This window comes from Jaculus jaculus, chromosome 10, assembly GCF_020740685.1.
Source record: "Jaculus jaculus isolate mJacJac1 chromosome 10, mJacJac1.mat.Y.cur, whole genome shotgun sequence".
NCBI classification, from domain to species: Eukaryota; Metazoa; Chordata; class Mammalia; order Rodentia; family Dipodidae; genus Jaculus; species Jaculus jaculus.
In genome coordinates, this window is record NC_059111.1 from 42,100,522 (window position 1) to 42,120,743 (window position 20,222).

General features: G+C 45.3%; 1 protein-coding gene across 2 annotated transcripts in view; it reads right to left on the reverse strand.

Annotated features, from left to right (window-relative positions):
- Nucleotides 1-3,985, reverse strand: part of Gclc (glutamate-cysteine ligase catalytic subunit) — a 46,045-nt gene extending 42,060 nt beyond the window's left edge. Inside the window, exon 1 of one of the 2 annotated variants that reach the window (XM_045160295.1) lies at nucleotides 3,758-3,985. In XM_045160295.1, the coding sequence (XP_045016230.1) occupies nucleotides 3,758-3,907 (150 nt within the window). In that variant the 5' untranslated portion in view covers nucleotides 3,908-3,985. The remainder of the gene's footprint in view (nucleotides 1-3,757) is intronic. The other variant, XM_004660500.3, reaches the window with a different exon arrangement.
- Between the last annotated feature and the right edge of the window lie 16,237 nt (nucleotides 3,986-20,222).

A 20,222-nucleotide genomic window follows, 5' to 3' on the forward strand; every position in this document is an offset into this window, starting at 1 on the left:
TACAGAACAAAGAAGGGTATTGAATATAGCAAAAGAGAAGGGCCAAATCAAATATAAAGGTAGAGTTGAGGGACTTCAGCTAAGTTGCATGATCAAGGTCCTTGGTCATTCCCCAGCACTGCATAAATCAAGGTATGGTAGTACATGCCTTTAATTCTAGCACAAGGGAGGCAAAAGGGCCAGAAATTCAAGGCAATCCTCATCTACACAGCAAGTTCAAGCCCAGTGTGGGCTACATGAAAAACTGTCTCAAAAAACAAAAAAAATTTTTTTTTGATTTTTCAGTGGAAACTTCAAAAGCCAGAAGAGCTTGGAGTAATGAATTTCAAGTACTGAGAAGACCATAGTTATCAACCCGAACTGTAAAATCCAGTAAGACTATCTGTTATAATTGAAGAAAGAAAAACTTTCCATGAAAAAACAAGCTAAAGAAATTCATGACCAGTAAGCAAACTTTACATAGGATACTGGAAGGAATATTTTGGACTAACAAGAAAGACAAACACATCCAAGAGGCTTCAGGGGGAAAAAAATTATGCTAAGGACAGCTGTTAAGCAAATGAAGTTTAAGACAATAGCAAACACTATAAAATCAATGAAATTATAAAAATACACACCTTAGGCTGGGGAAATGGCCTACAGAAGCCTAAGGACCCTGGTTTGATTCCCTAGGACCCATGTGAGCCAGATGCACAGGGACTGCATGCTTTCATACTTATCAAAGGAATAACCTGTCAAGAAGACATTACACTTTTAAACATATGTATACCAAAAATACCAACACAATCAAATAAGGAAGTTTTTCTTACTTTATAGATGATAAAACTGAGGCTAGAAGAGGAAAACAAATTTTCTAAGCCACAAAATGTTAACTTAGACTCATGGTAATTTCAATCAGGAGTGCATTATTTTTGTTTTAAAATCACTACCTTACTATTAATAGGTGATACAATTTTTAAAAATCTATTAAGTACTCTAAAACCCACCAGGCATATTTGAAGTTCAAACTCAATAGATAACAGAATAGCCCTTAATAAATCCCAACTCAGTTTTACTGGCTTTATACAGCATACCACATTCATAAATACTGCTTTTATCTGCTTAAGTCTGTTTCTCACTTATTTCCCAAGGCTTCTGCATTTGATAAGCATGTGTCTTGTCTGATGTGCTAGGTTTTGGAGAGATTTTCAGATCTTTATTTAGTGTATACAATAGTGTTCCTATTGTGCACAAAACTCTTACTAATCTTTGGGTCTCTTTCATAATGCTCATTTCATTAAGGAAGTCTTCCATGACAAGTTTGAGACTGGCTTTCAAATTCCTCTAATTGTGAACCACAGTAAGAAATAACTCACATGTAACACACTATTGTCCACATATACCCTCAAATAAGTAACTCCAAAATTATAATATTCTCACTACGCACAATAAGTTTGTTTGTGGTTGACAAAAGATATGAGCACTCCAACATTTACTACAGCACTATTTACAATACCCAAGATGTGGAAGCAACAACCTAAATGTTCCTTCATGGAAGAACAGATGAAGAAAATTTTAACATATTAGCTTTCAAAAGAAATCCTGCAAAATTTGACAATGTGGAAGAATGTAGAGGACATTATGCTAATGAAATAAATCTGTGATGGGATAAACATTGTATTATTTTATATATATGAAGCATCTAAATCACAGCATCTCAAATCAGAGAAAACAGTACATGAGAGTGGCTAAGAAGTTGCTAATCTAAGAAGAGAAAGTCTCAATTATGCAAGATGAACAAATTCTAGAGATTAGTACATTTTCCCTGTAGCTAACAATACTATATTGTACACAAAAGAATTGTTATGGAAATAATCTCATGTTAAATGGTCTCATCATCCCTCCCTTCCAAAAATGTCCCATTGGCACTTTCTAAATATTTTTTTCTCAATTCACTAGCAAATTGTGACTTGCAACCTCATAGCCTATATCATAAAAGTATGATTACTTTGGTACAATGCTGCAGCGTTAGAGGCATTAACAAATACTTAGAATATGAGTTCCCAGTATTGCCGCTTCTCTACTCTTATGGAATGGGCATAAGGGGCAAAACGATTATAAACTCTCTCTACCCACCAAGGCCTGTCAAAGCGCAAACAGCTGTGCATACTTAAGTCCTGCTCTGAAGCTTCTCACCTCAGTTTATTCAGCAAGAACAAGTCATCAGAGCAAGTACTTGTAAATTATGCTTTTTCTATCAAAACAGGAGCATTTTTAAAAGAAGAGTAGGAATTCTTGCAGGGTCCTGACAAAATGGAGACAAAAGTAGGAAGGAATTTTAAGAGTGCATTGCTGTTGGTATCCTATTGATGTATTTCTGGAACAATGATTACTGAAAACATTAACTGCCTTTTCTTTTTCTCTCTCTCTTTTTTTTTTTTTTTTTTTTGTGAGGTCCCACTCTAGCCCAGGCTGACCTGGAATTCACTATGGAGTCTCTGGGTGGCCTCGAACCTACAGAAATCCTCCTACCTCTGCCTCCAAGAGTTGAGATTAAAGGCATGCACCACCACGTCAGGTGGTAGTATCTTTTAATTGCTCAAGAATAGCTTCTTCTGTGGGAACTTTAAGTGGGACTACAATTACATAATGACAACTATACCAGACACAAGATCAGGCCCTAGAAAAACAGGCAAACAAGAATAGTGTCCCTGTGTGGTGACACACGACACAAATGAATATATAAATGTAAGTACAATGCTTACAGAGAATGAATTTGAGTAAACCTCAAACACTGTGTTTCCTGTATCTGTCCAAAATGCAATCTTTTTGTAAATACGTAAATTACTAGTCATTATAGTTTCCTAATTAGAGCACAGTTCTTTCAATTGTGGATGCCAGAATGAGCTAATAGAAAAAAAACTTAACTTTTTGAAGAAGGTATTCTGTACTGGTCCAGCAACACTTTCTCAGTCCATGAATGAGAACACACACCAAAAGATACATTACAGGAGTGACACTCAAAGACAAATGGCAAAATCACAAAAAAGGCGGCAGATTCCTCAAGAAGTCTTATGTATTATCAAGTTTTTTTTTTTTTTTAACATGGGGAGCACAAAAATAGTGTCAGCATACTGCTTTCCTGATAATTCCAACATACACTGAGAATCAAGAAAGATTTCATTTCTACGCACAACACGACTGGTAATGAAACAGGCTCTAGATGATGGAAATCCTGTTAAGTGGTGAGCACTCCCGTTTACAATTGCATAGGATCGGGAAGGTTCGCCTGTCCTCTAGGAAAACAGCTCCACGTTCTTAAGCTAGTTTTGTTTCGATTTGTAACCACAAAGTGCTAGGGGATGAGATGTTGTAACATCTCATAGGAGTTTAAGGGAAAACAAAACACCACCCAGACGACCGAGAATGCCCAAGCAAACATCTGGAGACCAGTATTCTAATAGCAGAGTCCTAGGAGGGAAGGTTAGTTCTGCACACATTCATAGCCAACAACTTCGAGATGCGACGGTGACCGGTGGGCGGATACACGGACTAGACTTCTGTACGTGTACACCCTCACACTTCATTCTCCTGCCCAACCAGAACCCAATCCGTGCTTGCTGGATTAAGGGGACTCCCCAAATGAACGAATGAGCCCCACAGAAACAGCCGAATGGCCAGGTGACGCCCTAAGGGTGACGACAGGGGCCGGCGCCCGCAGGTCCGGCCTTGCCGAACAAAGGCGCGGATGTCGTAACAGGGCTCCCAGGGTGCTCACCTCGTCGCCCCACTTGAGCACGTCCTTGTGCCGGTCCTTGACGGCGTGGTAGATGTGCAGGAACTGGAGGATGCCGTGCCGCCGCACGTGGTCGGCGTGGCGCTGGGTCTCCTCCCAGCTCAGCGGCGAGCCCTGGGACAGCAGCCCCATGGCCGCCCGGTCCTGTAGGAAGGGACACCCAGCCGCCCCGCCTCCGGTCGGCCGAGGGAAGGTCCGGGTCGTCCCGCCGCCGAGCTGACCGAGCCGGCAGGCACTGCGAGCGACGGAGCGAAGGCTGACCGGTGCCCGAGCGTCTCACCCGCGGCCTGGTCCTACGCGCGCTCCGCCGCTGCGGCCTTGAGCCGGAGGCTGCGACCCAAGGCGGCGGCTCCCGCTTCACTGCTGGAGTCGTGCACAGGCTTCCTACTTGTGACCCAAACCTGCGCCACCACAGAGCATGCCCAGTGGCTCGTCCCAGGCTCCCGCTCCGAGAGGACTCTCGCTCCGGGATTTATAGACTGCGGCGGGACGCGAGCGGAGGCGGGGGAGGAGGCGTGGCCGAGAGCTGGGGAGGTGGGGTGCGCAGGAGGGCTAGGCGCGGTGAGGGAGGAGTACAGGGCGGGGCCGTGCCTGGCGAGGATAGGCAAAAATGATATGGACATTTTTTTTTTGCAGCTGTTCACCTCTAAACTGCCTCTCTCCTTACTAACTGGGAGACCTACCAGTATAAAATTAGATTCACCTTATTGTTTATAAATGTTAGGGTGTGTATGATGTAGATGTGCATACACTTGATGGTCAACAAAGCGGCTTGGTAATTAAAAAGAATCAATGTGCAAGGTTTTAGACATGTGCATATGTAACATAATCCATAAATTCTTTTGATGACATTGTCTCTGGATGGTAGAGACATTATTCGTTGGGATAAAGGGGGTTTTGTGAACATCTCCATTTTGGGATGAATGCTCCCCAAAAGTTTATCTGTTATCCAAACCTAAGATTCATCCAATAAGTGATCAGAATAATATTCACAGAGCTTAACCATAGGTGTTGAATGGCTAGGAATTGGAGTCATTTCTGTCTGGATGGGAAAGGGAAGGAGGGAGACATTTTGCCTCTAAGTAATTTTTCAGTAAATGTGTTGGCAAGTAGCAACTAGATAATACATGCATGTACTGAAGCCAGAAAATATTTATTATGCCCTTTCCCTTGGCCTGCAAGCTTTTCTATTTCTTAGTCATTTATTTATTTTGAGAAAAGGCCCAAGCTGGGCTTGAGGTCAAGCAGTCCTCTTGCCTCAGCCTCATGAGTGCTCGAATTATAGGTGTGAGCCCTCACACTGGCTTCGATTTGACATTTACTAAACATTGAATAAGTATGTCATAGTAGGGGTCTTACGCTGGGTGTGGTAGCACACGCCTTTGATGCCAGCACTTGGGAAGCCGGGGTAGGAGAATCACCTTGAGTTTGAGGCCACCCTGATAGTACCTAGTGAACTCCAGATCAGCCTGAGCTAGAGTGAAACCTTACCTAGAAAAAAACAAAACAAAACAAAAAATTCCATTCTAGTTGACTTTCTTTCTTTGGGTTTGTGGTAGAGAGAGGGAGAGAGAGAAAGTGGTGTGTGTGTGTGTGTGTGTGTACACCTTTTGTCCCTCTAATTCTATAAATTCTAGTGCTTAATATGTTATCTTCCTTATAGAAAGCAGTTACTGAGGGAGAAATAAACTGTTTCACCTGCAGGTAAAGTAGTCAAAAACTAATTCGGCTATTCTCATAATCTCACCTCACACTTCCATGGGCCCCATGGTTCAACACACTAGCCACCAGCCACAGGTGGTAATTAAGCATTTGGAATGTATGAATATCTAAATATGTTTAAGAATTGTTACTTCAGCTGGCAATGGTGGCTCACACTTGTAATCCCAGCATTTGGAAGTCAAGCTTCAGGCCAGCCTGGAATAGAATGGGAGCCCTGCCTCAAAAACAAAACATCAAAATTGATAGTTCACCTGGTAATTAGAAAACTTTCATGTAAATTTGGAACAAGCTGTGAATAGGACCTAAATGAATTTTCGACTGTAAATTTTATGACCTCTAAATGAAAAATATTCCCATGACAATTTGATGGCTCAGGAGAAGGGCACACAGCAGAGAGAGATTTAGTACAAAACTATATCTCATTAAAACTTTTAAATTGATTACATGTTAATAAAATAGATATGTGGGTTAAATAAAATATAGCGTTATTATGTTTTATATGTATTATATCAGTTCTTAAAGATAGATACTGAAAACTGCGTTACGTTATGTGGCCTAGTATGTATTTCACTGTTAAAATAAGAGCTGATGTAGGCTTTTATTTACGCCTTGCAAATCACACTTTTCCCATGCCCTTTGGGCTTCCTCACAGGAGTACACTAAACATACTGAGAATTCGAAATAGCGTTCCTTTGCAGTAGATTCTGGTTCACATCCGCCTAATGATTTCTCACCCATCTTTGAATTCTGAATCAGCACTCCCAATAGAGGGTCTCAGAGATCGGACCAGTTCCAAATTGGGTGCTGGAATGGTGGCGCCACAGGGCAGTTACGCCAGAATCAGAGTCTTTGCCTGCAGTGCTTTAGATGTTAAGATAAGAAAAAGAAAAACCCCCACAGTTCCATGGGGTTTTCCCCTCTGGCAGTTGTCTGCATCTGTAAATCTAAATCTGGATTGCCTTCCGTACAGTGCATTTTCCGCAGCGGCGGGGAGGAGTGGCTCCTAACTCCTTGAAACCCAGTAGGACCTCAGTCTTGCCGTCAGCTCCTCAACAACTCCAAGCAGTACCCAACCTCGGCCCAGCTGGGTCGGCACTCCAGCTCCTCCCGTGCCCCACCTCCGGGTCGGCGGGAAAACCCGGCGGCGGAACTTGCGACTGCGGGCCGCGCCTGCTCCGAGGGCCAGGGGGCGCGAAGCTGCGCGGGCGCCCTCGCCGCGCCGTCGTTGCGGCCGGCACGCATCACGTGACGCCCGCCCGCCAGGCGCCGTGCCTCCTCACCGTGACTCAGCACTTGCGGGCTCAGGCGGGAGGTCGATCGAGAGGCGGGTCTGGGGCCGCCATTTCAGTGACGCGGGGGCGGGAAGAGTGTGTGGGTTCTAGGCTCGCTCCGTTACGGTTCCAGAGAAGGCCACCGGAGGACCGCGGAGGCGCAGTGCCCGAGGGAGGTCTCTGAGGACGGGACCTTGGGTTCAAGCCTCCTGGGTCGCTAGTCCATCCGCGCTTTTACTGCTCAAGCTTGAGTATGCCCGGTCCTTTAAGGCTCTCAGTAAGTTATTCTGTGTGGTGCATTTCCCTCAGGCCCTTCATTTAGTCGGGAACCTGTGGTTTTCTCAGTGAGGCCCCTGAGACCCAGGAGTAGTATACCAAGTGGCTACGCTGGATCTGAACACCACATAGCTCAGCCCAGCCCAGCCGAAGGTGAACACTCCTATCTTCAGCGAGACTGTTAAAATAGGAAATGGATAACACATGAAGAATCCATTACATTTAGAAAGTTTCATAATAAGTTGTGTGTCTTTTAGTCATATTTCGATGAGAAGAGTAACTCTATTGATTGTAGTTTTCACCATTCCCATCTCAATATATCTTAAGAACCTTTCTTTCTTCCCTATCATCTCATTAGAAAGACAACAATAATATTCCTGGGTAAAAAAAAGTTCGCCACTTATTAGCCGAGGCTGGCCTCGAACCCCTGATCCTTCTGCCTCCCCCTCTTAAGCAATGAGTGCGCCACCACAACCCGCTAAAATGTGGTTGAAAAAAGTCAGGTCTAGGGAGATAGCTCAGCCACTAAGAGTGCTATGCAAACATGAGGACCTGAGTTTGAGCTCTAGCATCCATGTAATCAGCCAGTTGTGGCCTTGAATGTCTATAACCCCAACACTGAGAGGAACAGAGGCAGGACAATCAGAGGGGTTCATTGGTCAGGAAGTCTAATCAAAAAACAATTGTGAGCTGCAGGTTCAGTGTTGGACACTGTCCCAAGGAAATGAAGCATAAGCATGATAGAGGAAGGTGCCCCCTTTTGGCCTGTGCGTGAATGCACAGGGGCACTATATATGCGTACATTATATCTGAATACACACACAAGAAAATGTCAAGGGCTGGAGAGATGGCTTAGCAAGTCATGCCAATCTAAGCTACATGAGCCCCTATCTCAAAGAAAAAAACAAAACAGCAGCAGCAACAAAAAGTCAAAAGAGCTTTGTATCTATTAAAGTGATAATAGCACCTTAGAAACAGTACACAATGTAAAAATATTTGAATGTTGTCATCTTAGTAGCACTTCAGAAAATGTTCAGGATAAAGGGGAGACCTCATTCCCAGTTGAACAGGTGAGGAAGGAGGAGTACCCTGATGATAAAGATTTGTTTAGATTGACCCAGAAAGCCAGCACTCTGAAATGCAGTCAGAAGCCTGTCCTCTTTTTTTTTTAATCTTCAATTTTTATTAACATCTTCCATGATTATAAAAAATATCCCATGGTAATACCCTCCCTCCCCCCTCCCCCACTTTCCCCTTTGAAACTCCAATCTCCATCATATCCCCTCCCGATCTCAATCAGTCTCTCTTATTCTGATGTCATGATCTTTTCCTCCTATCATGATGGTCTTGTGTAAATAGTGTCAGACACTGGCCATTTTGTGTCTGGAGGAGCACATTGTAAGGAGTCCTACCCTTCCTTTGGCTCTTACATTCTTTCTGCCACCTCTTCCGCATTAGACTCTGTGTCTTGGAAGGTGTGATAGAGATATTACTCAGTACTCCAGTCACTTCTTTCCAGCACCGTGATACCATCTGTTGCAGTCCAGTTCTCATTGCTGGTAGAAATCACCCAACCAAGAGTAGCTTCTGGGAAAAAGAGGTTTATTTTGGCTTACAGGCTTGAGGGGAAGCTTCATGATGGCAGGGGGAAACGATGGCATGAGCAGAGGGTGGACATCACCCCCTGGCCAACATAAGATGGAACACAGCAACAGGAGGGTGTGCCAAACACTGGCATGGGGAAACTGGTTATAAAGCCCATAAGCCCGCCCCCAACAATACACTCCCTCCAGGAGGCATTAATTCCCAAATATCCATCAGCTGGGAACCTAGCATTCAGAACACCTAAGTTTATGGGGGACACCTGAATCAAACCACCACATTCCGTCCCTGGCCCCCATAAACTGATATCCATACATGATGTAAAATACAATGCATTCAGTCTGACTTTAAAAGTCCCCATAGTTTTTATCAATCTCAATGATGTTCATACATCCCCATAGTTCAAGATCTTTTAACTGAGCCATAATACCAAAATATAACCTCAAAAAACCCAGAATGGCACAGAATAAATATTCACACTGCAAAAGATGGCACTGGGCATAGCAAAGAAACATTCAACCAATACAAGATTTAAAACAACCAGGGCAAATATCAAAATCTGTAGCTTCAAGTCCAGCAACTCTAGCCAGTGACAAATCTTCAAGTCTGATAATTCTAACCAGCAACAAGTCTCTGGCATTCCAATTCTGCCCCTCCAGCTAGGCTACTCACAGTCCTGGAAAACTTCATGGGGCCGGCAGCTCCTCGGCAGCCATCTCATGGTCCCGGCATCTCCACTGGGTCTCTACTGCAAGCCACGGTTCATCCTCATGGCTCCATGGGCTCTCTATGCAGGCAACCAGCAAACCTGCTTCACACTGCCCATGGCCATTTCCAAAACACAAGACTGTGTTGCAAACTCAATGACCCTCTTTCCAGCATTTTATACTCCACGATACCAGGTAGGTGCCAATTTGTTAATCCAGGGGGGAATAAAGCAGACTTTGAAGAACAGGGCACTCCTTGAGGCACCCAGACCCCTTCAAAAGAGCTGACATTTTTCCTGTTGCCCCAGCGCAGGTCAGCTAGTCCAGTCTCAAAGGTTGTTATCTCTCAGTTGCAGCTGAATGGGCAGCAGTTCACCCAAAGATTTTCCTTTCTGTGCCATATCCCTCTGCACACACCAGTTCATTTCTACGCTAAGCAACCCTGCACAACATCTCAGGACATGGGCACAAGAGCAAGCTTCTCACACAAACTGCTAGCCCAGTCCAGGCAAAGCTTTTTCTCACCCTCATAAGCCAAACCTCACAGTCCATAGTTCTTACTGCCTTCAGGTCTTTCAGCTCTGACCAGATTAGTCCATCTGGCTATACTTACAGTACTGCAAGGCATCTCTTAGGCCAAGATTTCAACTCCTTCTACATTCCTCTTGAAAATCAGCTACAAAAGGCTGAAGCCACATAGTCAGGTGTCCAGCAGCAACCCCACTCCTCTGTACCACTTTACTGTTGCAGTCCAGTTCGCATTGCTGGTAGAAATCACCCAACCAAGAGTAGCTTCTGGGAAAAAGAGGTTTATTTTGGCTTACAGGCTTGAGGGGAAGCTTCACGATGGCAGGGGGAAACGATGGCATGAGCAGAGGGTGGACATCACCCCCTGGCTAACATAAGATGGAACACAGCAACAGGAGGGTGTGTCAAACACTGGCATGGGGAAACTGGCTATAAAGCCCATAAGCCCGCCCCCAACAATACACTCCCTCCAGGAGGCATTAATTCCCAAATATCCTAGCATTCAGAACACCTAAGTTTATGGGGGACACCTGAATCAAACCACCACACCATCTGATTCATCCCAAGGTCACTGCCATCTGAAAAGAGAAGATTCTCTACCAAAACTGAAAGTAGCATTAGTATAAGGGTATGAACATTAAGAGAAGTGCTTACTGGGCAGTTTGATAAGCATAATATATACATTTATCCAGACAGCAGCAGACATTACACCCCTAGGGCTCATGACTACCTCTGTTTTAAGTTTTCAGTATCAGGGATGTATTCCCTCCCATGGAGCAGGCCTCCAGTCCAATTAGAGGGCAGTTGGTTTCCACCATGATAGATATGCCACTATTGCACCCTTTGGCTCTGTTGGCCGGGCTGGCCAAATATAAGACTTGCAGTGTCCACTGTTGAGTATCTTCTTTCAGCTTTCTGTCAGCTGGTCTACATGGAGGAGGTTCTCAGCTCATTTCCAGCAGGATTTCTCAGTGGCCTTGTAGCCCAGATATGTGGAGTCTTCAGCAATAGGGTCTTACCATCAATTCCTAGTGGGAAACCAAGGGCCTCGGCAATGGCCTATAATGTTTTGGGGGCATCAGAGACCTCCCTGGCCAACAACTCACTGGAAGGTATCCCATCCCTGGCACTGAAAATTTTCTAGCAACAATCTACGGCTCCTGAGTATCCAAAAATGGAGGATTCCATATGATATATTTATATCCTCTTAGATTTTGATTAGCCCTCCCTCCACCTTTCCTTTACTCAATCTCTTCCCCTGACCTCACTTTGGGCCTTTTCACCCCTGATAATTTATTCTTCTACTTATATATATATAATACCATCCTATTAAGTACCCCCCTCCCTTCCTTTCTCTTCCCTTTATCTCTTTTTTATCTTACTGGCCTCTGCTAATGAGTTCTTTTGAGGCAGGGTCTCACTCTAGCCCAGGAACCTGAAGATGGAATGAATTTTTTTAATGGAAATGGAGACTATGCATTTGTTATCCAATTGCTTTTTATTCCAAGGTATCTAGATATTCTACATTAGGGAACTTTCCATTTAAAAACAAAGTTAGAAAAATCCCATGCTTATCACATGTAATATAAACAAACTGTTTCACATGACTGACATGAATACTAAAATTGGTAGGTAGACCAAGTGCCAAAAATAAGGTCTTTAAGGCAAGTATCACTTACTGAAATTCACACAAGTATATGTACATTCAATCTAGATTTATAACACTAAATAATTGGCCCTGGTACATACCAACCTATTATTGTACATGGATAATGAGATATGAAAAAGTGCTAATAATTGTGTATAAAGAAAATTGTTCTGAATATTAAGTAACTTTGCTTACATAAGAATTTTTTTTTTAATTTTCTTTTTATTTACTTGACAGTGCTAAAGAGAAAGAAGCAGAGAGAGAGAGAGAGAGAGAGAGGAAGAGAATGGGTGCCCCAGGTCCTCCACCCACTACAAATGAACTCCAGACGCATGTGCCACCTTGTGCATCTGGCTTACATGTGTCCTGGGGAATTGAACCAGGGTCTTTTGCTTTTCAGGCAAACGCATGAACCACTAAGACATCTCTCTAGCCTGTTTTTTTTTTTAATATATAATTTATTTATTTATTTATTTTGACAGAGAAAGAGGTAGAGAGAGAGAGAGAGAGAGAGAGAGAGAATAGGCACACTAAAGCCTCCAACCACTGCAAAAGAACTCCAGACTTGTGCACCCCCTTGTGCATCTGGCTAATGTGGGTCCTTGGGAATCGAACATGGGTCCTTTGGTTTTGTAGGCATACTCCTTAACCGCTAAGCCATCCCTCCAGTCTTTTTTTTTTTTTTTGAGGTAGGGACTCAGTCTACCCCATGCTGACCTGGCACTCACTCTGTAGTACCAGGCTAGCCTCAAACTCCTCCTACCTACGACAGTCCTCCTACCTTTGCCTCCCAAGTGCTGGAATTAAAAGTGTGTGCCACCCCACCTGGCTATTTCCTTAACGCCAAAAAGCAGTAATAATATAATAATTGTACATGTTATTTTTCCATACAGTATACCTACCCTCTGACACTTACTTTAGGCTTAAATGTAGATGCTTTGAGGAAGGGAAAAAAAAAGACTCAGGCACGGTGGCATATGTCTTTAATCCCAGCACTTGGGAGGAAGAGGTAGGTAGGATTACTATGAGTTCTGAAAGGCGCAAGAATTCAGAAGCCCAGAAATACTATCACGCTCCAAAGGGAGCTTAAGCGGGCCCCTGCATACCTCAAACTCCAGGCTTTACTCTCTGTTGAAAGCAAGTAAAGAATCCCTCTTCTCATTATATCAGAGCCCGCTCCTAATATAAAACTAGGTAAAAAGGGCATGAGATAGCCCTCAAGGATGGGAAATGAGTAATAAAGTAAACCACTTATTTGGTTTCTGTAAATAGCCTGCACCATAAGCCTTAATAGCCCACACTGTAAGCCTTAGTAGCCTGCACCATAAGCTGTAGCAGCCTGCCTCAGACCTCCAAGGTCATAGGAGACTGATGCCACACTCTGCTACCCCTACCCAAGGACCTGGGCAAATGCTGACCTCCAAGGTCATAGGAGACTGATACCACACTCTGCTTCTCCCACCCAAGGACCTGCACAAATGCTGACCACCAAGGTCATAAGAGACTGATTGGTCCACGAGGGGCTTGAACAAATTAAACTAATTGGCTTAGAAACTATGGAGTGGCACAAACTGACTGGCTCGTACCCCGCGGGCTCCTGATATTAAAAAAATGATTGGTCTAATGCACAGGCTTTGTTAGAAACCCTATAAAAACTGTCCCGTTCCTGCATTCAGGACTCTGCAGTCCTCTACCCCTGTGCGGTGTACGACTGTGGGCCCCAGCGTGCTTGGAATAAAATCCTCTTGCAGTTTGCATCAAGACTGCTTCTCGTGAGTGATTTGGGGTATTGCCATATCCGGGCAGAATGTGGGGTCCTCGTTTTGGGGGTCTTACATTTTGGAGCTCGTCCGCGATTTGTGACCACCCCTCACACCCGAGAACCAACTTGGAGGTGATGGGGACCCCCCCTGGAATGAATGTGTGCTGGCCAGTGTTTCTGTTCTGAGTATCTGTTTTCTGGGACGTCTGAATATGTTTTCTGGGATGCGCGCTTTCAGTTTTCGGTTTGCAGCCGTCCTCTCGGGCTGTAAGGAACAGAGGACTGTGATCAGCAGACGTGCTAGGAGGATCACAGGCTGCCACCCTGTAAGGTAAGGAGGTAAGGAGAACCAGGGACGCCTGGTGGTCTCCTATTGTCAGTCAGAGGACCGAGTTCTGTTGTTGAGGTGGAGGGAGCCTCCGCGGCCGTCAGATCCTTTTGCCTGCTTGTGGAGGACGTGGACGGGCCACTGATGTCTGAATCTGTTAGTCTCAGTTGTGTGTGTTGTTGTCCTTTGTGTCTTTGTTTACAGTTTTTGTCATGTGGCAGACGATGAAAAATGCCCTTAACTTGACTCTTGACCATTGCACTGAAGTTAAGTCTAGGGCCCATAATTTGTCAGTTGAGGTTAAGAAGAGACCCTGACAAACGTTTTGTGCCTCTGAGTGGCCAACTTATAAGGTCAGATGGCCATCAGAAGGAACCTTTAATTCCGAGACTATTCTGTCTGTTAAAGATATTATTTTTCAGAATGGACCAGGCTCCTGTCCCAACCAGGAAGGATTTGATGGACAACACCCCTCCATGGGTCAGGCCGTGGCTGAATAAACCAAGGAACTCAAGCTCCAGAGTCCTGACTCTCGAAAATGCAAAAAAGCCCTCTTCTGAGGGAGCCAGACCTACCCCTCGCATCTATCCCGAGATTAAAGAGCCTCCGGCTTGGCCAGAGACTCAGCCCGCCCCTCACCCTTCCCAAGCCTCCGCCCTCCACCCTTCCCAAGCCTCCGCCCCCCGCCCTCCCCGAGCCTCCGCCTCCCAGCTTGCCCAGCTTGCCCAAGTTTCCTCCCTCCGCCCCTCCCGAGTCCCTGGAAATGGGAGGGCTGGCCACAAAGACACGGAGCCGGAGAGCTGGCCACAAAGACACAGAGCCGGAGAGATGCTACCCCAGAGGAAGCAAATAAAATTGTAACACTGCCACTATGTGAGGCAGGTCCTCCCAGGCTGGGGGGGCCAACTACAACCCCTCCAATATTGGCCTTTTTCCTCTGCAGATCTTTATAACTGAAAAGCTAACCACCCCCCCCCTTTTTCAGAGGAACCCCAATGCCTCACGAGGCTGATGGAATCTCTTATGTTTTCTCATCAGCCTACTTGGGACGATTGCCAACAGCTGTTGCAGACACTCTTCACGACCGAGGAATGAGAGAAAATTTCAATAGAGGCCAAAAAAAAAAAAATGTCCCTGGGGCCGATGGGCGGCCCACGCAGCTGCAGCATGAGATAGACATGGGGTTCCCTCTGACTCGCCCTGTTTGGAACCACAATATGGCTGAAGGTAAGGAGAGCTTAAAAATCTATCGCCAGGCTCTGGTGGCGGGTCTCCGAGGTGCCTCCAGAAGGCCCACCAATTTGGCCAAGGTAAGAGAGATGATGCAGGGGCCAACGGAGTCTCCCTCAATGATTCTTGAGAGGCTCATGGAAACATTTAGGAGGTTCACACCATTTGACCCCACCTCTGAGATTCAAAAAGGCTCAGTAACATTAGCTTTCATAGGACAGTCAGCTCCTGATATCAGAAAGAAACTTCAGAGATTGGAGGGATTACAGGAAGCTGAGCTGCATGATTTAATAAAAAAGGCAGAAAAGGTATATTACAAAAGGGAGACAAAAGAGGAAAAGGAGCAAAGGAAAGAAAGAGAGAGAGAAAAAGGAGGATAGGTGCAATAGACAAGAGAAAAATCTGACCAGGATCCTGGCCACAATGGTAGAAAAAAAAAAAAGGAAAAAGAGAGAGAAATATTCAAAAGTTTAGGACAGGCCCTAGGCAGATAGGGAACCTGGGCAACAGGACCCAACTTGATTGAGATCAATGTGCCTGTTACAAGGAAAAAGGACACTGGGCAAGAGACTGCCCTAAGAAGAACAGCAAAAGACCTAGGGTCCTAACCCTTAAAAAAATAAAGACTAGGGAGGACGGGGCTCAGAGCCCCTCCCCGAGCTCAAGGCCAACCATCGTTGATGAAGCCCTACACAGGGACCTAACCAATTTTAGAGTTCAACACCCCCAGGTAACCCTCCTTCAATATGTTGATGACTTACTCCTGGTAGGAGCTACCCAACAGGACTGTCTAAAAAGTACAAAAGCGTTACTATTGGAGCTGACTGACCTTGGTTACCGAGCCTCGGCTAAGAAGGCCCAAATATGCAAAAGAGAGATAACATATTTGGGGTACTCCTTGCGGGATAGACAAAGATGGCTGACAGAGGCACAAAAGAGGACTGTAATACAAATACCGGTTCCAACTATGGCCAGACAAATTAGAAAGTTCCTGGGGACAGCTGGGTTCTGCAGACTATGGATCCCAGGGTTTGCAACCCTAGCAGCCCCCCTCTATCCACTAACTAAAGAGAAAGGAAAATTCACTTGGACCTCTGAACACTAGGGGGCATTTGATGCCGTCAAGAAGGCACTATTAAGTGCACCTGCCCTAGCCCTCCCTGATGTGACTAAACCATTCACCCTTTACGTAGATGAGCGTAAGGGGATAGCCCGGGGAGTCCTAACCCAATCCTTAGGGCCATGGAGAAGACCCGTTGCCTACCTATCAAAGAAACTTGACCCTGTGGCTAATGGATGGCTTATATGTCTAAAAGCCATAGCGGCATTGTCCACGTTGATCAAAGATGCTGATAAACTAACTCTAGGGCAGAGGATAACTGTCATTGCCCCCATGCCTTGGAGAGCATTGTCTGGCAGCCCCCAGACCGATGGATGACTAACGCCCGTATGACTCACTACCAGAGCCTGCTCCTCACCGACAGGATAACGTTTGCCCCACCTGCCATCCTCAACCCCGCTACTCTTCTGCCTGAAGAAACTGATGAGACAGTGACTCATGACTGTCATCAACTGCTGGTTGAGGAAACTGGGATCCGAAAGGATCTCACAGATGTCCCACTGACCGGAGGAACATTAACCTGGTTCACAGATGGAAGCAATTACATTGTAGAAGGTAAGAGGATGGCTGGGGTGGCGATAGTAGACGGAACACGAACAGTCTGGGCCAGCAGTCTGCCAGAAGGAACTTCAGCACAAAAGGCTGAGCTCATGGCCCTCACACAGGCCTTACGACTAGCTGAAGGAAAGTCTATGAATATCTACACGGACAGCAGGTACGCTTTTGCTACTGCACACGTACATGGGGCCATCTACAAACAGAGAGGGCTACTTACTTCAGCAGGAAAAAAAATTAAAAACAAAGAAAAAATTCTAAGTTTGCTAGAAGCTCTACATCTACCCAAAAGACTGGCCATTATGCATTGCCCTGGCCACCAAAAAGCCAAAGATTTTATCTCCAAAGGGAACCAGATGGCTGACCAAATGGCCAAGCAGGCTGCCCAGGGGGTCAACCTTCTGCCCATAATAGAAAAGCCAAAAAAACAAAAAGTGAGCAACGATATACCCCAGGTGACTGGCAAAAAGTTAGAAAGGCCAGTTCTCCGAAACTCCGGAGGGGGCCTGTTTTACCTCAGAGGGAAAAGAGATTCTACCTCAAGCAAAGGGACTAAAGTATGTTCAACAAATACACCGCCTAACCCATCTGGGGGCCAAACATCTACAAAAACTGCTACAGACGTCTCCTTACCATATTCTGAGGTTGCCAGTGATAGCTGGCTCAGTAGTCAAGCATTGTATACCTTGCCAGATGGTCAATACTAATCCCTCAAGAATGCCTCCTATGAAGAGGCTAAGGGGAGACAGCCCAGGTGCTCACTGGGAAGTGGACTTCACTGAGGTAAAACCAACTAAGTATAATAATAAGTATTTACTAGTTTTTGTAGACACTTTTTCAGGATGGATAGAGGCTTATCCTACCAAGAAAAAAACCTCAACCATGGTGGCTAAAAAAATACTGGAAAAAATTTTCCCAAGATTTGGGATACCCAAGGTAATAGGATCAGACAATGGTCCAGCCTTTGTTGCCCAGGTAAGTCAAGGACTGACCAAAATATTGGGGATTGATTGGAAATTACATTGTGCATACAGACCCCAAAGTTCAGGACAGATAGAAAAGATAAATAGAACCATTAAAGAGACCCTCACCAAATTGACCGCAGAGACTGGCGCTAGTGATTGGATAGCTCTCCTACCCCTTGTGCTCTTTAGGGTCAGAAACACACCAGGACAATTTGGACTAACCCCCTATAAATTGCTATACGAGGGGCCTCCTCCACTGGTAGAAATAACCTCTATACATAGTACTGATGTGCCGCTTTCCCAGCCTCTGTTCTTTAGGCTCAAGGCGCTCAAGTAGGTGAGACAATGAGCGTGGAAGCGACTCCGGGAGGCTTACTCAGGAGAAGGAGACTTACAGGTCCCACATCGCTTCCAGGTGGGAGATTCGGTCTATGTCAGACGCCACTGCGCAGGAAACCTTGAGACTCGATGGAAGGGCCCCTACCTCATCCTACTGACCAAGGATGGTTTGAGGGATGGTTCAACAAGTCCCCCTGGATGACTACTCTGCTTTCCACCCTGATGGGACCCTTAATGGTTTTGCTCCTGATGCTTTCAGTTGGGCCTTGCATACTTAATAAGATTTTTACTTTTGTTAGAAAACAAGTGAGCGCAGTCCAGATCATAATACTTAGACAACAATACAAGGGCCTTCAGGACAAAGAAAAAGCTTATATTTAGTCCTTCCAAGTTCTAGGATTAGAACTATTAACAAGAGAAAAAGTGGGGGCTGGAGAGATGGCGTAGGGGTTAAGCGCTTGCCTGTGAAGCCTAAGGACCCCGGTTTGAGGCTCGGTTCCCCAGGTCCCACGTTAGCCAGATGCACAAGGGGGCGCACGCATCTGGAGTTTGTTTGCAGAGGCTGGAAGCCCTGGCGTGCCCATTCTCTCTCTCTCCCTCTACCTGTCTTTCTCTCTGTGTCTGTCGCTCTCAAATAAATAAATAAAAATTTTAAAAAAAGAAAAAAGAAGAAAAAGTGGGAAATGAAAGGCCCAAGAATTCAGAAGCCCAGAAATACTATCACGCTCCAAAGGGAGCTTAAGCGGGCCCCTGCATACCTCAAACTCCAGGCTTTACTCTCTGTTGGAAGCAAGTAAAGAATCCCTCTTCTCATTAAATCAGAGCCCGCTCCTAATATAAAACTAGGTAAAAAGGGCATGAGATAGCCCTCAAGGATGGGAAATGAGTAATAAAGTAAACCACTTATTTGGTTTCTGTAAATAGCCTGCACCATAAGCCTTAATAGCCCACACTGTAAGCCTTAGTAGCCTGCACCATAAGCTGTAGCAGCCTGCCTCAGACCTCCAAGGTCATAGGAGACTGATACCACACTCTGCTACTCCCACCCAAGGACCTGCACAAATGCTGACCACCAAGGTCATAAGAGACTGATTGGTCCATGAGGGGCTTGAACAAATTAAACTAATTGGCTTAGAAACTATGGAGTGGCACAAACTGACTGGCTCGCACCCCACGAGCTCCTGATATTAAAAAAAATGATTGGTCTAATGCACAGGCTTTGTTAGAAACCCTATAAAAACTGTCCCGTTCCTGCATTCGGGGCTTTGCAGTCCTCTACCCCTGTGTGGTGTACGACTGTGGGCCCGAGCATGCTTGGAATAAAATCCTCTTGCAGTTTGCATCAAGACCGCTTCTCGTGAGTGATTTGGGGTGTCGCCATATCCAGGCAGAATGTGGGGTCCTCGTTTTGGGGTTCTTACAATTCAAGAGGATACCCTGAGACTACATTGTGAATTCCAGGTCAGTCTGGGCTAGAGTGAGATTCTACCTTCAAAAAAAAAAGAAAGAAAAAAGAAAAGAAAACTCGCCTAAAAGCAATTTATCCTACATTATTCAGGATAGTTCTGTAACTGAGTGCTGTGTGTCCAGGAAAGTCCTTGAACCCCAAACCCTAGGTTCATTTCTAATTTTAAATAACTGAATAAAAAAGAAGACTGAGGGGCTAGAGGGATGGCTTAACGGCTAAGGCGTTTGCCTGCAAAGCCAAAGGATGCAGGTTTGATTTCCCAGGACCCACGTTAGCCGGCTGCACAGTGGCTGGAGTCCCCGGCACTCCCATTCTCTCTCTCTCTAACTCTTTCTATCTCCCTCTTTCTCTGTCAAATAAATAAAAATAAAATATTCAAAAGAGAAGACTAAGAAGGATAATTATTAAGTTATTATATTTATTGAGTGAAGTTCAGAGCCAAGGAAAGGCACCTGGCACATAGCAGACCTGGAAAAAGCATCGGAAGGAAAAAGAGAAAAGACATTAAAGGACCTCCTGCCATGTGGGGAGCTGGAAGGGATAAAGGAGCCCATGTTGAGAATAATGGCTAGGGGTCCCCCCTGGCTAAGCCTGAGCCTAAGCCCAGGGGGAGCCAGTCCAGGCCCAGCCAAGGGAAAAAGTCACCCACAGCTGGAAGTTCCCAAGCAGTCAGAGAGCCTGCCCTCTCCTTGCAAAGATATTTATAACCTTTTAGTGGTGGTGGGCTGTCTTCTGGCTCAGGTGAACCAGAGGGACAGCTGGTTGGTTAGAGATAGGGACTGTCTCAGGAAGAGGTTAGCCCTGGCACCCAGTTCTGGGGTCTAAACTTAACCTACCACAATGTTTAAATCCTATGAAAGACTTCCCTGCCTTGGGTCCTGGTTACCTGTGTAAAAGCAGGTCTAGGGAACTAGGCAAAAGATAAG